The sequence below is a fragment of the Sinohyriopsis cumingii genome, chromosome 6 (assembly GCF_028554795.1).
Source record: "Sinohyriopsis cumingii isolate HCF-2022 chromosome 6, ASM2855479v2, whole genome shotgun sequence".
NCBI lineage: Eukaryota > Metazoa > Mollusca > Bivalvia > Unionida > Unionidae > Sinohyriopsis > Sinohyriopsis cumingii.
Genome location: NC_142966.1, coordinates 155,877,906 through 155,902,531, shown reverse-complemented (window position 1 = coordinate 155,902,531; position 24,626 = coordinate 155,877,906). Strand labels below are relative to the sequence as shown.

The following is a 24,626-nucleotide window of genomic DNA, read 5'->3' as shown; positions in this document are numbered from 1 at the left end:
GATTAATGGAAGCAGAACGTGTACTAAATCAAGAATTTTATTAAACTAGCCCATATTTGGTTCTTGGTATTAAGTGTAAAACCATCTGCGCCTTTATATGACCTTGTATAAATGTTAAAATATGGAAGATTATCTTTTTCCGATTTTTCTCATGCTTTGTTATGTTTAATATATGTATGTATGTATGTATATATGTATGTATGTATGTATGTATGTATGTATGTATGTACACATTTAGAAAATGAGATAGGTAATTGCAGCAATATGTGAGTTTGTTAAAGTGAATGAGTTAGAGAATTAGGCTAGAATCGTACATCAACACTGGATCTTAGACGGCAATTCATGTGTGATGTCACATAGTTTACTAAGATTAGGCTAGAATCGTACACCAACACTGGATCTTAGACGGCAATTCATGTGTAATGTCACATACTTTACTAAGATTAGGCTAGAATCGTCCATGAACACTGGGTCTTTGACGGCAATTCATGTGTGATGTCACATAATTTACTAAGACTAGGCTAGAGTCGTACATCAACACTGGATCTTAGACGGCAATTCATGTGTGATGTCACATAGTTTGCTAAGATTAGGCTAGAATCGTCCATCAACACTGATTCTTTGACGGCAATTCATGTGTGATGTCACATAGTTTACTAAGATTAGGCTAGAATCGTACATCAACACTGGATCTTAGACGGCAATTCATGTGTGATGTCACATAGTTTACTAAGATTAGACTAGAATCGTCCATGAACACTGGGTCTTTGACGGCAATTCATGTGTGATGTCACATAGTTTGCTAAGATTAGGCTAGAATCGTACATCAACACTGGATCTTTGACGGCAATTCATGTGTGATGTCACATAGTTTACTAAGATTAGGCTAGAATCGTGCATCAACACTGGATCTTAGACAGTAATTCATGTTTGATGTCACATAGTTTACTAAGATTAGGCTAGAATCGTATTGTACATCGATTTCGATGAGAATGTTTGCAAGGTTTTCGTCTACAGTTTAAAATTTCACTACTACTGATGCAGTATAATATACATCAGAAAAGTAGTATTCCTGAAAGTAGTATTCCAGTTGTTGTATTTTTGTGTGTAGGGATGACTACTGAATGCGGAAATTCTACTAAATCTAGACTAAAGAAGTTGCTGAGTACAGTGATTCCAAATTTAACGTAGTTGTGACCGGATATTTGCATTATTTAGTTTCTATAAATTCTCTGGTTGAGTAAAGTTCCGTCACTTCGGAGAGTGGCATTAGTCGGCATCCCTTTTCAACCAGGGTAGAGTTTATTTAATTCCAAATATTCACATTTAAACCACGCTTGTTATAAGGGTGGGTGCTAGTAACAGGTTTGGATCCCACCATACCTTTATGCATTTACTGATATATTTCATTGTGTTACTAACCTATGTGTGGTAAATGGACGTAATATTTTTTCCAAATGCCCTTAGGGCAATAGTTTCAAAAGATTGCCAAAAAAATGTTGACATTTATAGTAACAAGAAATAGTTCCAGAAGGCGTGGTAAGAACATTCACAAGATCACATTTAATCAGTAAAATAAATACTGTACAAGAATTTCATTGGCTTACGTCGACCATTCAAATTCTCAATAAAGTGATATATTAACATGCTGGAATATAACACATTAAACTGCACACTCTGTATGTAATCTGTACCATCTATTTCATAAATAGCAATAACACATCAAAGTATAAATATTGCATTTTGAAATCGTATAATTAAACACTAATACAACAAAAACAAGCAAAACCTTATGCGATCATTAGCTAATGACATGTGCAAGAGAGATAACGTTTCACGGTTACATTCTATTTAGAGCAGACGACACACGCAAGTTCTCGTCCGTTGACGTATGGTGGACATCGTAACGTGCCACATATGACATCCACCAGGTATATCACGTGGCCATTTAAGTCGCTTTTACCATCTTCAATAGATTCAGGTTCGCCGTCCAAACAAACGTACTCTGTCGGTGCAGCATGACCGTAATACTCTGAGACAAGGTAACCAGAATATTCAACTGTCCATCCAGAGTAGCAATTTGTTCTCCCTGGGATCATAATAGAAGAAGAACGAGTGGTTCGGCAAGCAGCACATGGAACATCCCTGTTTATAATTTCACGCGAGAAAGGCGTAAACATACGTTCATTACCTATTTCATATTCTGTACCATATACACGAGCTCTGTGATCACCATCAAAAGTTCCGTCTTCATATTTAGCCCAATTTGGATCTTCTGGAAGGCAAAGATTATTTGGACCGTTTCCCACCTGTGTGTGTTCGGATCCAGCCATATATCCTGAAAATGTATTCAATTCATTGCATGAAATTGAACTCAGTAATCCCTCTTATCTGTTGCGAGATGGCGTGAGTGTATTATAAAATTTCCAGACAGGTTTTCTGTGTAAGAATTATTTGCTCACAAGAAGAATTTCTGAAATTTTCGCACTAAAGACTCATCGCTTTCCAGGTGTTGAGTGTGACTTCTGTAAAGTCCCAATTAAAAACGTACTAAAATGTTTACAAGAACAGTGCTCACTTGCTCCTTACAAATGGATCCTACCTCGCAACAAACACTTTCAAACAAAGTTATGCCTGTTAGGGGTAGCTACAAATGCACGTAATCGTGACGTCAAAATTTGGTCGTCACTGCGGTCCTAAATCGATATGAATGTCTGAGGGAGTAGACTCCAGAAAATTGCAGAAAGGTGAATTGTAAAAGGTGATAAGGTTATTTAAATGGCATATTCGACAATATATACTTGAACAATGATTGACCATAGGACAGAGAGAAATTATGCATAACTTCTTGAAGGTCTGTTTTAACAAGATGCAGACAATGACATGATATAACACTGCAATCATGTAACGATAAAAGTGGATGGCGTTAGTTTTCTTTTATGTATGAAATTAAGCTTACTTCAGCAATAAGCAAATGATATTTGTTATGTATATATAATTTGTATTATTTGCTGGCTTTTCTTAATGATTATATGTTATGAATGTTGACGTTGTTGAAAATAAATTTCATAGTGTTCCTGACCAGTAATATTTATTTTTTTAAACAATATAATACATAGCTAATGTTTATGTATGAGTTTGGTTTAAATAGTCAGATCATTATATTAATGGTCAACATGTTAATAGCCGTAATTCTAACAAAAACTAACATCTAGAATGAAACGTTTCATTATGTTATAGAATATATTAAAATATGATAATTACGATCTAGGTCAAGTAGAGCGGTTTAACATTTTGTTTGCATTGCGATTAATTATTTTTTCCTTAACATCTGGAGACAGAATCAGTCTTATTGTTGTGTTCAGTTTTTCATTTCATTTGTTAGGAATATTATTCACTGGGAATACAAAGTGATCATCAATTGGGCTGGAATATTGATTTCTAATTATAGTGAATCCAGGCAAGGACATGTTTATAATTATATTATTGGTATACATCTAAAGACTGTTAGCACATCATCACAATCCACGCCACAAACACATTAGCATATTTGAGACTACATGAACATCAGTAATTTCACTTTGCATTCTAGGGATCTAAATAATTTGATGCATTATACAAAACGTGCTGGTGATGATTCTTTTCTGCTACATAATTTAAGACCTCAGAGTCATAATAATTTAAACTGTAATTCATTACAAAACCAATATTTTATCATAGACAACTATTTTCTAACACGAATTATCGTTCTAAACTATTTTCTAGTATTAGAAAATGCTTATTATTGTGCTTTTTAACGTTATATTAGAAAACAAGATCCTAATATATGAAAACCAGATATTTTTTTACTATTAAGTAATACCTATTTTCTATTAGTATAAAATCATTTTCTAGCATTTCCTAATATTAAAAAGTTTAATTTCACCAAATGTTTTCATTCACAATTGCTTGCCACATAGTTTACCTCTATACACCAACTCGGTGCCATTTCCAGGACAAACAGTTCTACCCCATCTGATATAAGTCATGCCAATGGATGGAAACGTTGTACCACATGCTGGAAACGAACAAGAGATACAAATTGGTGCCTTACTAAAACATTGAGACCTATCATAATTTTATATGGGTGGCCATTTTAAGGAAGAATTTGGGCCTCTATGACAATAATGTTTTGTTATGTTAGAAATAAATATTCCCCAAAGTGTCTCCCAGTGTTAAATTGTTATTTCCTCTTAACGTCTTTTGGGTTTCCACTTCTCTCCATGCCGTCAAACAATGCTACATTTCTCTTGTGCTTAGGCTGACCCCCAATCTTCATCTTATATACATTTTTAACAAGTGTACTAACTGATATGTCTAAAGGACTAGTTGGTTTTGCATTGCCGACTTGCAAGCTTCAGTGTCCCATAGCGTATACATACCATACCTCATCGTTACAGCTTGAAGCTGTAGGTAGGAAACAAAATCTCCGCGTGTTTCAATTAACCATTTGTCTGTTGCACAGTTTCCTCCCAGGTGTAACGGAATTGTATTGTTAAATGTTTAAGCATGATATATTAACGAAAATATGCTCGGACTTCGTTGCTGCGTACAGAGATGTCCGGAAGTGGTTCAATTTTTAGTTCATTTCAAAATACTGAGTTCGGTCTACCCATTGCTGTAGGCGCAATTTTCCTGCAACGAGAAACCCAATAACTACGACTTCTCTGGCTACAGACTTTCACCAGAAGCAGGATACTTACAGAGTACAACGAATTTTGTCAGGAATCTGTCCACTTTATGGAAACAATTTTCACCACTAGAACTGGTATAGTGACGAGGAGTCGGAGAACTCTGTGGGGTTTCATGTTCCCTGTATACTGCTGCCGATTGTGAAATTAGCTGAAAGAACGGTATTAGTTTAATCACAGAGAAGAACCAAAACGTCGGGACCGACGGGTCTGTACGGAATAAGGAGGTTCTGAAGGGAATTTTCGGGAGACTTGGAGGGACGGGCCATGCGTGGTGACTCCATGGCCATTCGACAAGAGCTGTGGAACCGGTGATACTTGTGATCGTCAGCTGAACACCATGAGACACACAAGGACCGTTTCTGAATCAATAATATTCTGTTTCACTAAACAAGTAAACTAAAACATTCAATTTTGCTATATGACTGAAAATTAATAATACATTCATAAAACCTGTGGATGAAAGGAACATCGTTCATATTTGTGAATAAAATTCTATACTTGGATCACCCTTAGTGATAAAATTATACATTGTTCATCTTTGCATATACATCCTATACTTTCATACCCTTGGTAATAGAATCATCCAGTGTTCTATATCGTTGTATTTACATGTTATACATTGATGATCCATTTTGATATATCCATATATTGATCATATTTCTGTATAAATTTCATACTTTGATTCTTGTATGATTTCTCGTTGAAGTTATAATGTCTGATTAGGTTTGTCTTGGAACGATATTATGTCTCTTAAATCTGCTGTCGGATTATCCCACAGATTAATTCATCGTTTACTTTCATTATAAATAAAAATCTCATTCTTAAAATTGCTTTTAGTGTCTCCGCTACATACAATCCCTACCCGGCTTGACCAATCTCTCCACTACATACAATGCCTACCCGGCTTCATCAATCTCTCCGAGACATACAATCCTTACCCGGCTTCACTCCGCTACATCCAATCCCTACCCAGCTTCACTCCGCTACATCTAATCCCTACCCGGCTTCACTCCGCTACATGCAATCCTTACCCGGCTTCATCCTGTTACACGAGGAGATAGTTTCAGATGCTAAAACTACATAACACTAATGCAAACCACGTCCTTTGTATATTCAGCATTATAGATTCTCAGTCTTATACAGTTTGGAAAAAGCTCACTGGAATTAGATACGCACGTATGTATGCACCAATGCATGTTCTAACGGGAAAGCATGATCACATAGAGACCTCATATAGTCACCACCTCATCTGCAATGATGGCGTTAAAGACTTTGTTGTTGATATTGTTTTATTTTGGCTTAAGGGCACGTTTAACACATTATTAGATATATCATGCCGAGGAAATGAGAGCTAAGTGCCTTTCCTAAAGACATACTGAGGCAATAGACCTAGGATGGTCTAAATGGGTATCGAACCCGTGACCCTGAGTCTACAAGTTCGAGGCTCGACCAGGTGAGTTACTGCTGCTTCCTAAAGAATGATATTGTGCAAAAACATAGCGGGGCGTTGTGTTTACGCACTGCGCATTAAAAGTTGACAAAATTAGATTATTTCCTAAATTAGATTCTAAAATCTTCAGAAGCAATTATCATATTTGCCGTGCTTTTATAATATAAATTAACCAAGCGAAGTCAAATTTGTTTTCTGAAGAGAAAATTTCTAATTTGAGTCGCTCAATTATCTGCTTGTCAATAAAGGAAAAGAAAAGTGTACTCCAAGAAAGTGAAACTGGAAATATTTTTTTACAATTAACATTTAGCTAAATATCCGAAGAGCTATTGTATATAATGATAGTCAACATAATATGACTTTATATAATGGAAATATTCGATGTTTTATAAATGAAATTGACTTGTGCAAGAGACTGGATACGCACAGAGTAATAATTTGCTTTTAAAAGTTGCATAGCTACAATGGATATACTTCTGCTACAAAACAAAAACTTTAATTTGTGACAAACCAGAAAACATGTGATATGGATCCAAAATATAAAAGAATATACAAATATCAATAGATTTATCAACAGTGTTCTATCGACCTCTGATCCGTATTCTCTCGCTTTATTACTTTAAGTACACCTGGACAATAACCAGGTGTCGCCATTTGTGTTTTGGGCATTATTGCGTAAGTTGTTATCACATATAACCATGGTGTTGAATTTAAACGTATATATCACGGAGCATATTTATTCTTTTCTGGAATAACTACAGAGACTGCTCTTCTGTCGGGATCATTGGTTTTGGACCCGTCAGTGTATATTTTGATGCAGTCATTATATGACCCGTCAGTGTATATTTTGAGATAGTCATTGTAGGACCCGTCAGTGTAGATTTTGAGATAGTCATTGTAGGACCCGTCAGTGTAGATTTTGATGCAGTCATTGTAGGACCCGTCAGTGTAGATTTTGATGTAGTCATTGTAGGACCCGTCAGTGTAGATTTTGATGTAGTCATTGTAGGACCCGTCAGTGTAGATTTTGATGCAGTCATTGTAGGACCCGTCAGTGTATATTTTGAGATAGTCATTGTAGGACCCGTCAGTGTAGATTTTGAAATAGTCATTGTAGGACCCGTCAGTGTAGATTTTGAGATAGTCATTGTAGGACCCGTCAGTGTATATTTTGAGATAGTCATTGTAGGACCCGTCAGTGTAGATTTTGAGATAGTCATTGTAGGACCCGTCAGTGTAGATTTTGATGTAGTCATTGTAGGACCCGTCAGTGTAGATTTTGATGTAGTCATTGTTGGACCCGTCAATGTAGATTTTGATGTAGTCATTGTAGGACCCGTCAGTGTAGATTTTGAAATAGTCATTGTAGGACCCGTCAGTGTAGATTTTGAGATAGTCATTGTAGGACCCGTCAGTGTATATTTTGAGATAGTCATTGTAGGACCCGTCAGTGTAGATTTTGATGAAGTCATTGTAGGACCCGTCAGTGTAGATTTTGATGTAGTCATTGTAGGACCCGTCAGTGTAGATTTTGATATAGTCATTATAGGACCCGTCAATGTAGATTTTCATGTAGTCATTGTAGGACCCGTCAGTGTAGATTTTGAGATAGTCATTGTAGCACCCTTCAGTGCAGATTTTGATGTAGCCATTGTAGGACCCGTCAGTGTAGATTTTAAGATAGTCATTGTAGGAACCGTCAGTGTAGATTTTGAGATAGTCATTGTAGGACCCGTCAGTGTAGATTTTGATGCAGTCATTGTAGGACCCGTCAGTGTAGATTTTGAGACAGTCATTGTAGGACCTGTCAGTGTAGATTTTGATGTAGTCATTGTAAGACCCGTCAGTGTAGATTTTGAGATAGTCAATGTAGGACCCGTCAGTGTAGATTTTGATGCAGTCATTGTAGGACCCGTCAGTGTAGATTTTGAGACAGTCATTGTAGGACCTGTCAGTGTAGATTTTGATGTAGTCATTGTAAGACCCGTCAGTGTAGATTTTGAGATAGTCAATGTAGGACCCGTCAGTGTAGATTTTGATGTAGTCATTGTAGGACCCGTCAGTGTAGATTTTGAGATAGTCATTGTAGGACCCGTCAGTGTAGATTTTGATGTAGTCATTGTAGGACCCATTAGTGTAGATTTTGAGATAGTCATTGTAGGACCTGTCAGTGTAGATTTTGAGATAGTCAATGTAGGACCCGTCAGTGTAGATTTTGATGTAGTCATTGTTGGACCCGTCAGTGTAGATTTTGAGATAGTCATTGTAGGACCCGCCAGTGTAGATTTTGATGTAGTCATTGTAGGACCTGTCAGTGTAGATTTTGATGTAGTCATTGTTGGACCCGTCAGTGTAGATTATGATGTAGTCATTGTAGGACCCGTCAGTGTAGATTTTGAGATAGTCATTGTAGGACCCGTCAGTGTAGATTTTGATGTAGTCATTGTAGGACCCGTCAGTGTAGATTTTGATGTAGTCATTGTAGGACCCGTCAGTGTAGATTTTGAGATAGTCATTGTAGGACCCGTTAGTGTAGATTTTGATGTAGTCATTGTAGGACCTGTCAGTGTAGATTTTGATGTAGTCATTGTAGGACCCGTCAGTGTAGATTTTGATGTAGTCATTGTAGGACCCGTCAGTGTAGATTTTGATGTAGTCATTGTTGGACTCGTCAATGTAGATTTGAGATAGTCATTGTAGGACCAGTCAGTGTAGATTTTGAGATAGTCATTGTAGGACCCGTCAGTGTAGATTTCGATGTAGTCATTGCAAGACCTGTCAGTGTAGATTTTGATGTAGTCATTGTAGGACCCGTCAGTGTAGATTTTGATGTAGTCATTGTTGGACCCGTCAATGTAGATTTTGAGATAGTCATTGTAGGACCCGTCAGTGTAGATTTCGATGTAGTCATTGCAAGACCTGTCAGTGTAGATTTTGATGTAGTCATTGTTGGACCCGTCAGTGTAGATTTTGAGATAGTCATTGTAGGACCCGTCAGTGTAGATTTTGATGTAGTCATTGTAGGACCTGTCAGTGTAGATTTTGATGCAGTCATTGTTGGACCCGTCAGTGTAGATTATGATGTAGTCATTGTAGGACCCGTCAGTGTAGATTTTGAGATAGTCATTGTAGGACCCGTCAGTGTAGATTTTGATGTAGTCATTGTAGGACCCGTCAGTGTAGATTTTGATGTAGTCATTGTAGGACCCGTCAGTGTAGATTTTGAGATAGTCATTGTAGGACCCGTTAGTGTAGATTTTGATGTAGTCATTGTAGGACCTGTCAGTGTAGATTTTGATGTAGTCATTGTAGGACCCGTCAGTGTAAATTTTGATGTAGCCATTGTAGGACCCGTCAGTGTAGATTTTGATGTAGTCATTGTTGGACTCGTCAATGTAGATTTTGAGATAGTCATTGTAGGACCCGTCAGTGTAGATTTTGATGTAGTCATTGTTGGACCCGTCAGTGTAGATTTTGAGATAGTCATTGTAGGACCCGCCAGTGTAGATTTTGATGTAGTCATTGCAAGACCTGTCAGTGTAGATTTTGATGTAGTCATTGTAGGACCCGTCAGTGTAGATTTTGATGTAGTCATTGTAGGACCCGTCAGTGTAGATTTTGATGTTGTCATTGTTGGACCCGTCAATGTAGATTTTGAGATAGTCATTGTAGGACCCGTCAGTGTAGATTTCGATGTAGTCATTGCAAGACCTGTCAGTGTAGATTTTGCTGTAGTCATTGTAGGACCCGTCAGTGTAGATTTTGAGATATTCATTGTATGACCCGTCAGTGTAGATTTTGATGTAGTCATTGTTGGACCCGTCAGTGTAGATTTTGATGTAGTCATTGTAGGACCTGTCAGTGTAGATTATGATATAGTCTTTGTAGGACCCGTCAGTGTAGATTTTGATGTAGTCGTTGTAGAACACGTCAATATATGTTAGTATTCTTGATCTCATTTCTAGCGGATGTTTGATTCGGTATTGGATAGGTAAGTCTGTATCTGATTTTGTTATTAAATTAATAACATTACAACTAGATCAATTTGGAATTGTAATTCAGAAGGCTTCAGCTTCAGACAGAAATGATGGAAATACAGGTACGGAGAAAGAGAGAGTGAGAGAGAGAGAGAGAGAGAGAAAGAAAGGAAAATAGAGAGAGAATAGATAAATGTTAACTCATAGAGAGATGAAAAAGACAGGCAGATGCAGTGAGAAAACGAAGAGATGGAAATGAAGATTAAGAGAGAGTGAAAAGTAAGATATGGAAATTCAGATGCCGGAAAATAAGAAGCAGGTACATAGAGACAGAGACAGAGGAGGAGAAGGAGACACAAATGTAGATGCAGAGAGAATAAAGAGAAATGCAATATAGATGAACAGATTTAGAACTGGCAGGATTTGATGTTGCCAGTAATAATAGGTTAGTACCCCCTTTTCAGGAATAAGATGCAGGTAACTAATCCAGTCTGAGAAAATTCCTGAAAGCTGTAAATGACATCGAGAGCATTGGACTTTACTATTACAAAACTGTGCAGTCTTCACGTCACTGTCTGCGCTTTTTATGATGTGGTAGAGGAATATATCTTAAACGGTTGTGGGCTGGTACCTGAAACTTATTGACAAACATTTCGGAATAGTAGAATATAAACAGTATAAACCTTTATCGAATTTCGCAAGGGAAAATTAACAACTATTTGATAACCGAAGCTCAGCAAAGAAGTTTGATCGAGATTACGATAACGTCGTATTACTTGAAGAGTTCAAGAATTGCACTAACATACTGATATCAAGATCTATCTTGATACTTTGGAAAGTGCTGCTCGCACAGCATATGATTATTCCTCTACTCACAAAGTTTCATTTATCAGTAAGTCTTCCTTTCAGCAGTATTTTGGTGAAATATAATCTCAGCCTCATACGAGTTCTTCCAAATGTCAATCTGGCACAACATTAAGAAACTAAACTTCGGAAAAGGCTGACCAGAGATTCTTATCTCTTTCTACGTGCACTTATTGTAAAAAGAAAGGACGTGTCATTTCTGATTGCTACATGTTGAAAATAAGCAACAAAAACAGAGCTATTCCATATGATCTTATTTCAACGAGATTAAAGTTATGCTCTTGTATTGAAAGCAATACATGTGTTGGGAGAGACAAACCGAAGACTGGTTTTTGTTTTTAAAAATGTACGAACCATTCATGTATAAGATTCTATATCACTTATGGTAATTCTGCCAGTGCTATCCTTATTACAACATTACAAGGCACAGGAGGCTCCCAGTCATTTATAATTAAGTACTTGCGCATTGTATGATAAGTCTTCTTCTCGTGAAAGTATTCTTATTCACGGAGTAGAGCACGACTTTATTAATGCTCCTGTCCATTGTATCGATTTTGCATTAGACTTAGTTTCAGGATCGTGACTGTTGGAAGAGGGACTTGTTTTGCTGTATAAGATATAAATGTATTGCTAGGCAATGACCTAGCTGGAGATAAGGTCGTGGTCAATCCACTTGTAAATGACAAGACTTGTGTGGATCAAAAACATAATCCTATTGAGAATGAAATTCCTGATTGATATCATGTTTGTGCAGTTACCAGAGCTATGACAAACGGAGTTCTTGAGAATGATGTTGACCAGGAAATTATTCCTTTAGTTTCAAAGGGCTATTAGTGAATATGAAGGCACACAAGTCCCAGTTTGTTACTTTGTGACAATGGGACTATTGTGAGAAAATTTAGACCACCAAAATTGAGGTACCCAATCGGAACGAGTGCTTATTGAGGCATCAAATTCTTGTTCAGAGGTCATATACAAAAGATAATTTTAGTCTTGTCCAGAAACTCATTTCGCTGGTCATTTAGGAGTCAATAACACTCATCTCAACATTCTAAATATAGTAGATCTTGTCACACTTGTCATGTGACAAGATATCCCAATCAAAAGTACACAAAACTCATCTGCGACATATTCCTAAATTTTAATAGCCATTTAACAGAATATTGGTAGAGTGTGTCGGTCCCTTACCAAAGACTAAGAAGGCAATCAATACTAGTTGTCAATAATGTGTGCTACCACAAGATTTCCAGACACAATTTCTTTGAAAAATATTAAAACTAAGACCGTTGTACAAGCTTTGGTAAAGATTTTTTTCTTTTCTTTTTTACGCTTGTTGGCCTTCCCAAATCTGTCCAGTTTGATCGAGATGAAATTTTCTGTCTGAACATTTCCAGTAAGTTATGAATGAATTAGGCATCTAACAGGTTAAATCTTCTGCCTACCACCCTAATAGTCAAGGGGTTTGGGAAGATTTCACCAGGCTTTGAAGAACACGATTCGGTCACATTGCTTTGACACAGGAAAAGTTTGGGATGAGCGTGTTCATTTGCCGTAAGTGAATCAGTTCAAAAATCATTTTCTTTTAGTCCCTCTGTGACTGATTCTTGAACATACTGTCAGTGGACTATTGAGGTTATTAAAAGAAAAACATCTATCAAATAATGAGTCAAAGGTTTGCCTTCTTTAATATGTCTCTGACTTCAAATATAAGTTACCAAAGACGTGTGAAATAGCAAGAACTAATTTTCACTTTACTCAATCAAATATGGCATGTACGTGTGAGCAAATACAAAGGAAATGTGTTTTCAGCCTGGTGACAGAATTCTGGCTCTTTTGCCCATACCTCAAAATCCACTTCGGGCTATTTTATATGGTTCTTTTACAATTTAAAGACAATAAATTAATTAATAATATCACTAACACTCCGTGGAGGCGGAAGCATAAAAAACTTTATGATATAAATATGATAAAAGAGTATATTAATAGAGATAGCACGTTCATTATTCAGTTGTACTACATAAATATTAAACATTGGTAGATTCTATTCAAAACCAACCGACAAATACCAGTATCTCCTCCCAACCAGCCGTCATCCAAACCACTGCATTCGGAACATCCCATATAGCCAGGCACTGAGGATACTCAGAATTTGCTCCGACGATGAAATATTCCCAAAAGAGTTATCTGAAAATTGTATTAACAAATTCTGAGACAAGGACCTGATAGCGGAGGCAACCCAAATGGCTAAACAAACAAACCGTAATGATCTACTAAAATGTGGATAGAAGCAAAAGGCCGAAATAATACCATTCAGCCTGACCTACCATCCAGACAACCCCAAAGTAGGTAAATTTATCGGGAAACACTAGCCCATTGTGGAATCGTGTGACTGAAGTTAATCCTCTCGAACAAATCTGTAGTAACTTACCAGAGACCAAGAAACCTCAAAGACAGGGCGAAGCTAACAGCAAACAGTAAACAATGCCACTCTTTGTAAATCTGGCCCTGGTGCAAAATCTATCAACATATGATAGAGACTAGGACATTTTCTAAGACAGTGACTAGAGAAAAACTGAACATACATGGTCCAAACAAAACGTGCAGAACAGAGAATGTAATTTATCTGTCGGAGAAACTGAAAACCTATTCAAGAGGATCAACCTTCTGATAGATCTGATTGGATGGCAAAGAAGCTGTACAAATCTGATTTGATAGCAAAGAAGCCGTACAGAAGCCCACTTGCAGTACACTTCTCCCGTGGCCACAGTTTCAGTAATATAACATTTATTGCAATTGCTCACAACCCCAACTGGAGTTTTGAAGCCAGGAAAGAAAATGAATATTACTGGATACGCCGTCTTAAAACATTGAAAATAAGCGTTTTAATACAAGAAGTCTAGAAAAAGACATCCATGCACAAATAAAAGTATGTTTTTGCAGCAGACACATTTTACCTTGAAATAAATCTCTAAATTTGCTTATTAGTCACTCAATAACCTACAATTACTACTATAACATTCAAATCTTCGGGATTTTATTTGCGCTTACATACCTTTACATATCATAACAGATGTCGTTATGGATCCTCGATTTATTTGTCAATATGAAATATTTTGCAGCTTCTGCATCAAGTTGAAGTAAACTAGTTGAAATATAATACATTTAAAGGTTTCATTCCTGTAGAAATAGCCATGTAAAGTTTTGCAAACACAATGTTTTTTTATTTTTATTTGCTTGTCTTGTCTATGTTTTGTATTTGCCTTTGAAAAAGACTCATTAAGAGTCGAAAATGCTAACATTAAATATATACTAGTTTTGCACTATTCGTTGTCAGTTTATATGTATATATAGTACATTGGCATATTTATAGCTGACATTGTATTTATATTTATGGCCTCTCCAGACTATGCAAACTGTGTCTTTTATTTGTTCTCCATTATCTAAAATAAACTAATATAAAGATTGATGTATGTGAACAAAGACTATTGAACATTCTAATAAAATACACTTTAAATCTAGTTCAATACAATATGTTTTTCAGTTTGAGGTCCAAGCTATTTGAACATGGCCCATATGTGTAGTAAACTATTATGTTTCAAACACTGACATATTAAAGAACAGCATGCTGAATATTTTACAATGTTAGATTTAGCTGACAGAAATTTTTAAAAAGCATCAGAGGCTTTAAAGATTGGTATTTTTCAGAAATTGTATGCTATGTACTTAAGTGGTTTATTACTCCGTACAATATTAAATCGAACTACTCTTCTGTTAAGAAAAAGGAAACGTATAATTAATATATGTAGTTGTAAAGCTTCTCAAAGAGCAGTTTCTATTGATAGAAGAAGAAAATCTGCGTTTGATACAAAACTGGCAATCGGATATTTTGCAAAAAAGTGGAAACGTTCATTTCTTTTCAAAATACAACTATTTGTCATTGAATGTTTGCCTGTTTGTTACTCAATCAATTTGACCTATATATGTGTTTTGCGTATATTGCATGTTCCACTTCATTCATGTAATAATTACTGAAAAAGTCGCAAAACCCCATCGAAGTCAATGTATTGTAATTACTATATATTAGGTCACGTCTGTCAGCAGGGGGAGCAGGACCATCCATTAGATGGCGGTGATATGAGAGTACAGGACAGTGGTAGGCATGTGACCATGACATTATAAATTAAGAATATTGTATTGCTGAAGTGAGATAAAGAAAACTAAAGTAAAACAAAAGGTACTGTAGTACTTAAGTAATTTTTTCACTCGCGTTAATACAAATATAATATTATGCAAATTTTCCTCGGTTAGCATTCAAAACATGGGTGACAGTAGAAACAGAAGAATACAAAACATACTATTTAACGATAATATTGTAAGCAAACTTTCTCAGTCTATAACCTGATAATTTTCTTCCTGTTGTGTTAAACACTTTATTTCAACATTTATATTTTAAAAATGCAGTTTTAAGCAATCTCTCAGCAATTATATCTGTATTTTGGATTGCATAAACATCAATAAATGTTCCGGTTTATATGGACGTTTATATTTCCTTTAATTTTCTTTTTTGTATTCCTGAATTTGCAGAAAGTTGTTCACTTCCTCACCAAATATCAATATTTTTTGCTTCGAGTGCATACTTGTTTCGATTTTTTGTTTTCTTTTGTCACGAATGCACTTTTGGAACTAAGCGTTATCCCAGCCTGCCTGCCTGCCCGTCAGTCAATCAAACCATACGATTAGTAATACCTGCTGCCTAGAAAAAGTAACCCCTTCGATCAGTTCGCAACAGTTTGTACAAACGCATTTACTTATTTTAACACTGTACAACAGGCTATATTCAGTTTGCCTGTGGATTAGCATAATACGAATGTTCCAGTCTGAGGTTGAGGCGCTAAGGAAGCAAAAAGTAATTTTGAAGATTGAGAGAATTTGTGAGAAAAATGTTTGTCCAACAATAATTTTCTAATGAACACTTTAATTAAAACGCTGAAATTAGTTCAAATTTTAACCAGATCACGGTACGTACTTTTCTACATTACCTTTAGAAACTGCTAAACAATTTCGAAGAGAGTAAACAATAAAAACCCAATATAAATAAATAAACGCATATGGAAATAGAAATAAAACGTCCGGTATTTTACTTTCGTTTTGGTGTTCTTTCTATTTGTCTGTCTTAAGGTTCCTCGTAAGCACCACAACCTTTAACAGTTCAATCATGAATAATGTTAATATTAATTCATCTCCAAAACATTCCGTATAGGGATACATATAATGGGTAACATGTCAAAACGTACGCAAGACGAAATTTTCCTAACAGAAACGCACTCAAGCCAATTGTACGCAAGTGAAAACGTATCAAGCCATAACATACGCAAATCAAAATGTATACAAGTCCATTCAAAAAGTACTCAGATTAAAGCACGTCAGAACTCAAAACGTATCAAGTCAACATGTTGATGTTTGGGCATTTACAGCTTTTATTTTGTTTGTTTTGCGAAATCGGTAGATGAGTTGATAGTACTTCTTCATAAATTGGTAGTCGGCATGGCTGGTTTAAGATTGATTTCATTCATCAGCATGTCAATTTCAAGCTGACTTAACATTTAAGTATTTAAGATGGCGTCCCCATTTTTGAATTTCAGTCCCATGGTGGTATAATATTTAAGTGTTAAAAATTGTTTCCGGTTTGAATTTCAGTTGTGTTGGTCTCAAAATATTCAAATGGCATCATTATGATAATGTTGATGCAATGAACATAGCGGGATTGCGATTAGATATCTTTCCAAACCAGGTGACTCGGTTGTGCTGCAGCATCTTCTCCCTATTTTACCTCACCATTGTCCCAGCACAGGATGTTTTTATAAAAAGGCAAATAAACTTGAAAAGAATTGGGATTCTTTTCCTTGGCATGATCAAAGTGTAGAATATTACATAGGTGGACAGATTTTATCTCCATTAACTATATTAAAACTTAAATATCTCAAAATGCTTTTAACAAATTATGATGTAATTTCCAGTGTTGTTTATTATGTCTTCAGCCAGACAACTTTCCAGCTTTGAGTGTGTGTTTTGAAGACAGCAATTCAAATTTATCTTGTGACATATACTATGTTAAGTCAGATATAATGGAGCAATTCTAAGTGATTCAACAATTTTGTAAAGAGTTGAATGTCTAATGAATGCCCTTGTTCAATAGGGGCACACCTGTGTGTTCTATTTCCTGGCATTTGTTCAAATAGGGACACATCTGTGTGTTCTGTTTCCTGACACTTATTCGTTAGTGTCACACCTGTGTGTTGTGTTTCCTGCTAATTGTATCCAAGGCTACAACATGCGTCAACATTGAGATCAATTTGTAATAAGATAATAAACAGTAATAAAATGTATATTAACGTATGAATATTTTTCATCAGATATAATGCTGAGATTTCATGCAATTCTAATTTTATGCAAAAATTTAAAATTCAGTTTTCCACTGGCTAAAATTATTTAAACCTGTAAATGTCTAGCGGTTTCTTCGACAGCTTTATACTTCAAGACTACAAAAAATTACAATCAATTTTGTCAAAACGTGAAACAGTTTAATGTCTTATATAATGCGAACAAACTAAAGTATATTAAATATGATATCAGAAACATGTTATCTTCCCTGAATATTTTTAAACTTAAAAAAGTCTTAAAACGTTATAACGGATTGTGATTGAAATTTCACTGTTATTTATAAAATGTCCTTGTCTTGTTTATGTTATTGTTAGACTATTCAATATTAAATATCAACTGGGCATAGTTTACAAGGTTTCTCTTTAGATAGAATTCCCCCACGTACATGAGGAGCACGGGATTGTTGATACTTCATTTGTATAATTTTTATTTATGGTTTAAATAAAAGACGTTCCGTACATTTGTTGAAAACTTTGGGATTGCTATATTTAAACAGGATGTATTAAACTTTACCATTTATCATGTTTATTTTGTTCTTCAAATGTGATGGTTTGATAAATTCCATCTCAAGTGAACTATAATGAATTACACTAATGTATCCACAAAGTGGAAATTATTATAGGAGGACGGTACATGATCCTTTTTAAGAAAGATTAATCTGGTACGTCTCCAAGGTATGTGTTTAATCTTTCTTTCTATATAGAAATACCACTGGATTTCTGATGAGTTAGAATTCACTTAAAATGTGTAACAAAGATATTTTCAATTCTTTTCGGAAAAATTGTTTCCTTAAAAACACTCGAATACTACTTTGATTTAAGGATAGCTAATTTTCCTTCTCGAGATATTTATTTACTTCTTTGGTTCTTACATCAGGCTCCAAACGAAATTGTGGAATAATTAATGGATTCATTGAATGTGGAAATTACATGTTAGAAAACATGTTTCTCATCAACTTCTGAAATATACACCAATCGGTACTGACTGCATATAATTTTAACCAAGTTAAACCCATGATTACACATATGTATTTATACAAAAGACAATGCAGCGTTAAAATTATCAACTGGAACATAAAAATGTTACAATGTTACTTGTTGAACTTTAAGCTGGCATTACCTAACGTAACCACCGTTTCAAGACAAAGGTAGGCATGGCACTAAACATGAAAATAGGGCTATGATTTTTTAAAGGAAATCAGTAGCATTTCTTACGTTTCGTACACACACTGGAGCTACAGTGATGCTACTGAATCATATACAGATAGCACACGCTTCTCTATATTTGGCTTTGATGTTTTTATTTTTTTGTGGCAAAGGGTTACACTTTGCATAGCCCAGGGATTACGAGAGATAATGCCACAGTTTATGAGCTCTTCATTTTTGTTTTCTCCATCATAATTTGAAGATGTTCTCTGGTAAAAGATGAACTTTTTCATGTAAACTATAGTTATGAAAGTACATTGCAACTGTTCCATTTTAAGCTATACATTTGCGATGTTTTGAATTTTTAAAAAGGAACAGTGGGACAATGAACTGAATAAATAACTGAAGATACCCGAATTTAGGTTCAAGTTTTAAAAGTTTTACCAAACATTATGGCGTTACTTTCCCTTTTTAAATCCAGCATGTATGCATATTAGGCGATTTAGTTCAAAAGCATCGTTTAATTTGTATTGGAAACTATTTTTATATATAAGGTTTAGAGCTCTGGTGGAGAAAACATTTTATATCAGTATCACCACAATAGATACTAGTACTATTAATCAAAAAATTAAATAAAGAAAATACAAGATATTTAATTTAACCAAACCGAAGTCTATGGCTACAGGTATAGCACTGACTGCTGATGTAATAGCTTGACGTTCTGCAGTTGCAGACGTGAAGAACGTGCGTCAAATTATATGTGATAGCACATGCATTTTACAAGCCGCTTCAAGAGTTAGAGGATGGGGATCGTTTTATAATGCATACTTATATACAGTTTATTCTTCTGTATTGTTTTGACGCTAATAATGACAAAGATACGCTACAACAGTATAGTTACCGAACTGCTCAATCTCTACGATACTTAAAGTATACAGCTATTCACAGTAATTCCAGGTCGCATTCTTGTAAAATATACTTATAAGAGACTGACTATGCAGGAGACACTCGCCATTCGTGGGAATACATACCGTACTGTACTGTACCAATAATAAAAACTTGCCCGCAAAAGGGGATTTGATCCCGACACAAAACAACCAAATTTTCAATATCGGTATTAATGTAATATTGCAATAAACAAGTGGTTAGTATATATATCTATGTAGTAATGCAATATACACGTGTAGTATGTAGTAATATAATAAACCCATGTAAGATGTAATACAAAAATCACATGTAATATGCTGTAATGCAATAAGCATGCATAATATGTAGTAATGCAATAAATACGCGTAATATGCAGTAATGTAATCAGCCCGTGTAAAATGTTGTAATGCAGTAAGAATGTATAATATGTAGTGATGCAATAAACACGTGTAAAATGTTGTAATGTAATAAGCACGTGTATTTTGTAAAATGACTATAACTTAAACTAAAAGCCTTTCGTTGGATATATGTTTCATTGTGCGCAGGAATGGGCACGGCGCACGAAACCACAAATCCGCGATTAGCGAGGGTTTCCTGTACGCTTAGGAACATCTAATTCAGTTACGGTACATAGGCTGGTCCCATAGCACATTCTTTGAGATTTGGCTATCACTAACCTATTTAAATATAGAAGGGAAAGAAATCGAACAATACCTGATTGACACCATTGTACTGGTAGACAGATTGGTGTTTGGTGTGCTTATGTTTTGTATAGTGTTTAATGAGACAGTCTTTAGAAGAAAACTATGGATGGAAGCATAATGCATGATCTGTAAATCGAAGTAATGAAAATTATTAACGGAAGCCGGCACATTGAATACACAAATCAGTTTATGACTTGCTTGCACATGTTATTATTTGAGTTGTATCATAACCTTCTTCTCATCTCTTGCTATGAGAAGTGATTACTCATCAATTAAGAGATGTTTTCTCCCATGGTTAGAGAGAGAGAGAGAAGAAGGAATTCAGAGTCTCTAACAAGGGTGTCACCAATAACCGTGGAGATACGGCTACATCTTTGGAATGAGGTACGGAGTCGCTGTAAGGAAAAGACAGAACTGTTCTGACTCGAGGAACGAACTTTTTATTGACATATATAATGCTAAATTCAAAGATACATTTATAAAGCCTTTATATTAAGAATACACGAAATACATATAATCTTACACTTTCCCATCGTGCTTACCAACTCCATTGTATATATTCTACCTTTTTGAATGTAATACATATAGTTAAATCTCGATTAACTTCATGATATCCAATAAGTATAAAATTCAATAGTTGCGATTTAAGGCAGCAATCATTTTGAAGAAATGTATTTTACTAAATTTAAAATAGAATACTAATTTGGAATAGGTTACTAAACATTACTCAATTTTACTTAAAGAATCTTCTATATCCAAATTAAATCTAAACATGAAATTGGTAGCGAATTCATCTTTTCCAATAATGCATACCACAAATACAATTAAATATTCCATTGTATTATAATATAAAATATAAAGAACTCACAAAAATGTTGGAAAATACTAACTTTACCGTTAAAGCCTCAAATATTAAAAAGTGCACATTCTTTAAGAAGTTTGTGAACACAGATGATTCTTAACTGTAAGGAAAATAAAGAGCTGTTCTAACTAGAGCAACGCACTAATTCTTCGTAAGCCTGCTTCGCTATTTATACAATTTTTGCGTTCGCTCAGTCCAGTGACAACATGAACCTTAAACTTTTTCATGGCGATCGTGCGAACCATATGTGTGACGCATCCATTATTGATATAATAATTTGTCTGTTCAGCAGCTTCTCCCCCCACCCCAAATCTAAATTGATGACATTTATATACGAGCGAAATGTATTTTATGTTGACAATTGTTGACATTTAGATACGAGCGAAATCTATTTTATGCTGATAATGACTGACATTTAGATACGAGTGAAATGTATTTTATGGATTTCTGCACCTGCTCGTAAAGTGCGATCTTTATAAAATAGCATGCATTTATATTACACAAATAGATAACATGTATCTCAGTATATTTTAGTGGAAAATTACTATCAATATAAATTAATGAAAAATTACTTTTGATACAATTTAGAATAAATTTCAATCTTAATACTTTTACTTAAACGTTCTGTCCTAATACATATAGTGTCGTAATTATTGCGATTTCGACGACGAAATACTCGGATTGCTGTAATGAAATGTTTCTTGATGGAGTTGATCATCTGGATGATATAAGCGTTTGACTTCTATTTACTCAACTGAGTATTCATTTTCTTCTACGTTTTCTCTTTCTCATTTGGCAATTTGTCCTTAAATGACTATTGTTGTTGTTGTTGTGTGTTGTTTGGTTGTTTGCTTTTTTTTCGGGGGGGGGGGGCGTGTTATTTTCTTTGAATATGCATGTGATTATTTTTAACCGAAAAGTGCATTACGTTCAATTACATATCATGAAAATTGGACAGTTAAGTGAAAATTAAGACCATGAATTATCATGGGGTTAGTTGATGACGATAACAACATGATGCATTCAGCTTGCTAAAACAGACAAATTACTCCATCTACCTACGAATCTATCAAAACGCGAAGAAAATTACTCAGGTAAGATTAATGAGGGGCGATGAGTGCGTTCTTTTATTCTCCTTCAGTTCAAGTTAGGTATATGTAATTCTGATAAATAAAACAATTCTAATACAAAGCGGTGCTTCATAAGGACAAGGACGGCAGCAAATTAAATCTAGATATAGCAAAAAAGGACATCAAAATGGCTCTGATCGATATCTATGATTTCAGCATAGATACGCCCACATTTTTATGAAACACTTATATGATTTGAATGGTAGACACCTAGAAGGTCAGTCGTTACTAACATAATACTGGAAAACAGACGTTTCGTCAGTAAAATTACTGTATGCGTGCGTATTCTAAATTGTGCTTTATTTACAGTTGCTACTGAACTACAGTGCCTATATAATTTAGAAGAATGATTGTGTACATTTTGAATTTCTGACATAGTATACCGGATGGCTCACTGACCTGTTTCTACCCATAACTTGGGAGTAAAAGCAATTAAGAATGAAAGAAATAGAAAGATAGAGGCTTAAAGTGGCTAAAGACACAAACAAGAGAAAAAGTACAAAGAATTTTACCTGTGTTCTCCTTTGGATTATATTTTCTCTTCAGTTCTTCAACTTGTATCATAAGTACTTCAACGTCATTCTGTAAAAGAAGTCTCTTGGCCTTTTCCTCCTCTAGTCGAATACGAAGAGCTTCAAGATTGGCTTGACCCACATCTTCAAAAATGTTTGTCCCTACACAAGCATTTGTAACAAATAAAATTAGCAGTCTTGTCGAGAGCATGATTACTGTATTGCTCTTACCATACCGTAACGTCAGAGATAAGGACTTTGAGAAGTTAATTTGTGCTCTATTTATACTGCAGACAGGATATTGATGTTATGTGAACGAGTGCATCTGATTGGTCGGGTAGACTTTTAATGACATCATTCAGCTCTCCAAAATAATACAGGGAAGATGCTATTTGTTTGAGTAACAATACTCATACATAAGGTACTAAATTTCCTTGCATTGGCAGCATAAAGTGCAAATGCAGTTTTCTTCTCAGCTAGTCTAGTGTTTCTGTTTTATTTATTTTAATATATCCCAAGTAAAACAAAAACATTTGTTTTTGCCGTCAGTAGAATCGATACATTTATTAAGAAAACTCTCACCTTCTCTGAAACCAAATGTCACGTTTAACACTTACAACCGTTGGATGGACGATGCCTTGAGGGGAAAATGTCAAATACTTGGTCCAATATTCAGAATATAGTATTTCTTTTGGTGCCAAGTATTTAGGTTGCAGATAAATTCTTTTGCATACTGATAAAGTATGCATTTTGATTTATTTTGTCTTACATTCGTTTTGTTCCATACAGAGTGCATTTTATTTCCTTTCTAGGCAACTTAAAACACTTTGTTTTATTTTTACTTTTTTGGGCGTGTGGGTGGGTGGTTTAGTTGTTTAAGTCCAAATATCATCATTTGAACTGTAACCTTGTTCTGAAAATAATTTGGTCAAAAACCCAAACTTACACTCAAACCTTGACAATTTCTAAGTTTGATAAAAAGTAAAGATTATAGAACTTCAATATATTATATTTATTATATGCTGATTTTTTCTCCGTTAACTTTACATTGTCAGAATCGTTCAGTATTTAAGATATTGCACTCACGTGCACTTCATATTGCACTCACGTGTGACCAATAGTTTATTAGGAACCACTTTGTATATAAATCTTGTACACCCACGTAGTAGGCGCTTTACGTTTTGGTTGATTAAATTTGTTTCTGAATGAATAAATGCAGATGTTTCGTGGACTGCCACATACCAGCTGCTTTGCTACGTTCCACGTTAACTTTGATGATACAATGTTTTGGATTTAGGCTAGCGATAGACGCCAGATTTCATAAAATTGCTTGGTTAATACAGATAATATGCAAGTGACAAGGCATAGACTATCTTCTTCAGCTGGTAATGAGCATGGCCAAAATATACTTCCGGTTTTACATCCAGAATTTCCTCAAAATGTAATTTCTTAGTTCTGCAAATCCGAATTACATGAGCCATGTCATGGATTCTCAAGCTTGATTACACATTTCGAAAATGTACTGTAATTTCGGCTATATTCCAAGTGCAATTAAATCCTCCTTACACCACTCAAAATGAAATAAACACTATATTCCATAGCGTCTATTTGATAATTGCAATTTAAAGACTTCATGTTTTTCCCACTTTATGATTTCAAACATCCAATGACGGAAAAAACACGCTTGCAGATATCAACAGGCTGCTGAAATCCGATAAACTTCACTCGTTCATATTTACCCATACAAATGCAGTAATCTATAATGATTATATATTTTCTGGCACAAATAATATCAGTATATATCCAGAGGCTACATCAGTGTACTGACCTACTTATTATCAACTAATCATATCTGACTTTTTGGGGTTTGAATCCATGACC

General features: G+C 35.1%; 2 protein-coding genes across 2 annotated transcripts in view; both read right to left on the bottom strand.

The window, feature by feature from the left end:
• LOC149798332 (uncharacterized) overlaps positions 1 to 24,626 on the bottom strand; it is a 194,972-nt gene that overhangs the window by 42,867 nt on the left and 127,479 nt on the right. The window lies entirely within an intron of this gene.
• On the bottom strand, positions 1,541 to 22,986 carry LOC149798334 (uncharacterized). The gene is made up of 3 exons (XM_089960586.1): positions 22,746 to 22,986; positions 3,965 to 4,057; positions 1,541 to 2,338 (listed from the first exon to the last, which is right to left on the bottom strand). Exons 1-3 carry the CDS (start codon positions 22,954 to 22,956, stop codon positions 1,848 to 1,850), a joined length of 795 nt encoding a protein of 264 aa, XP_089816712.1. The 5' UTR covers positions 22,957 to 22,986; the 3' UTR covers positions 1,541 to 1,847.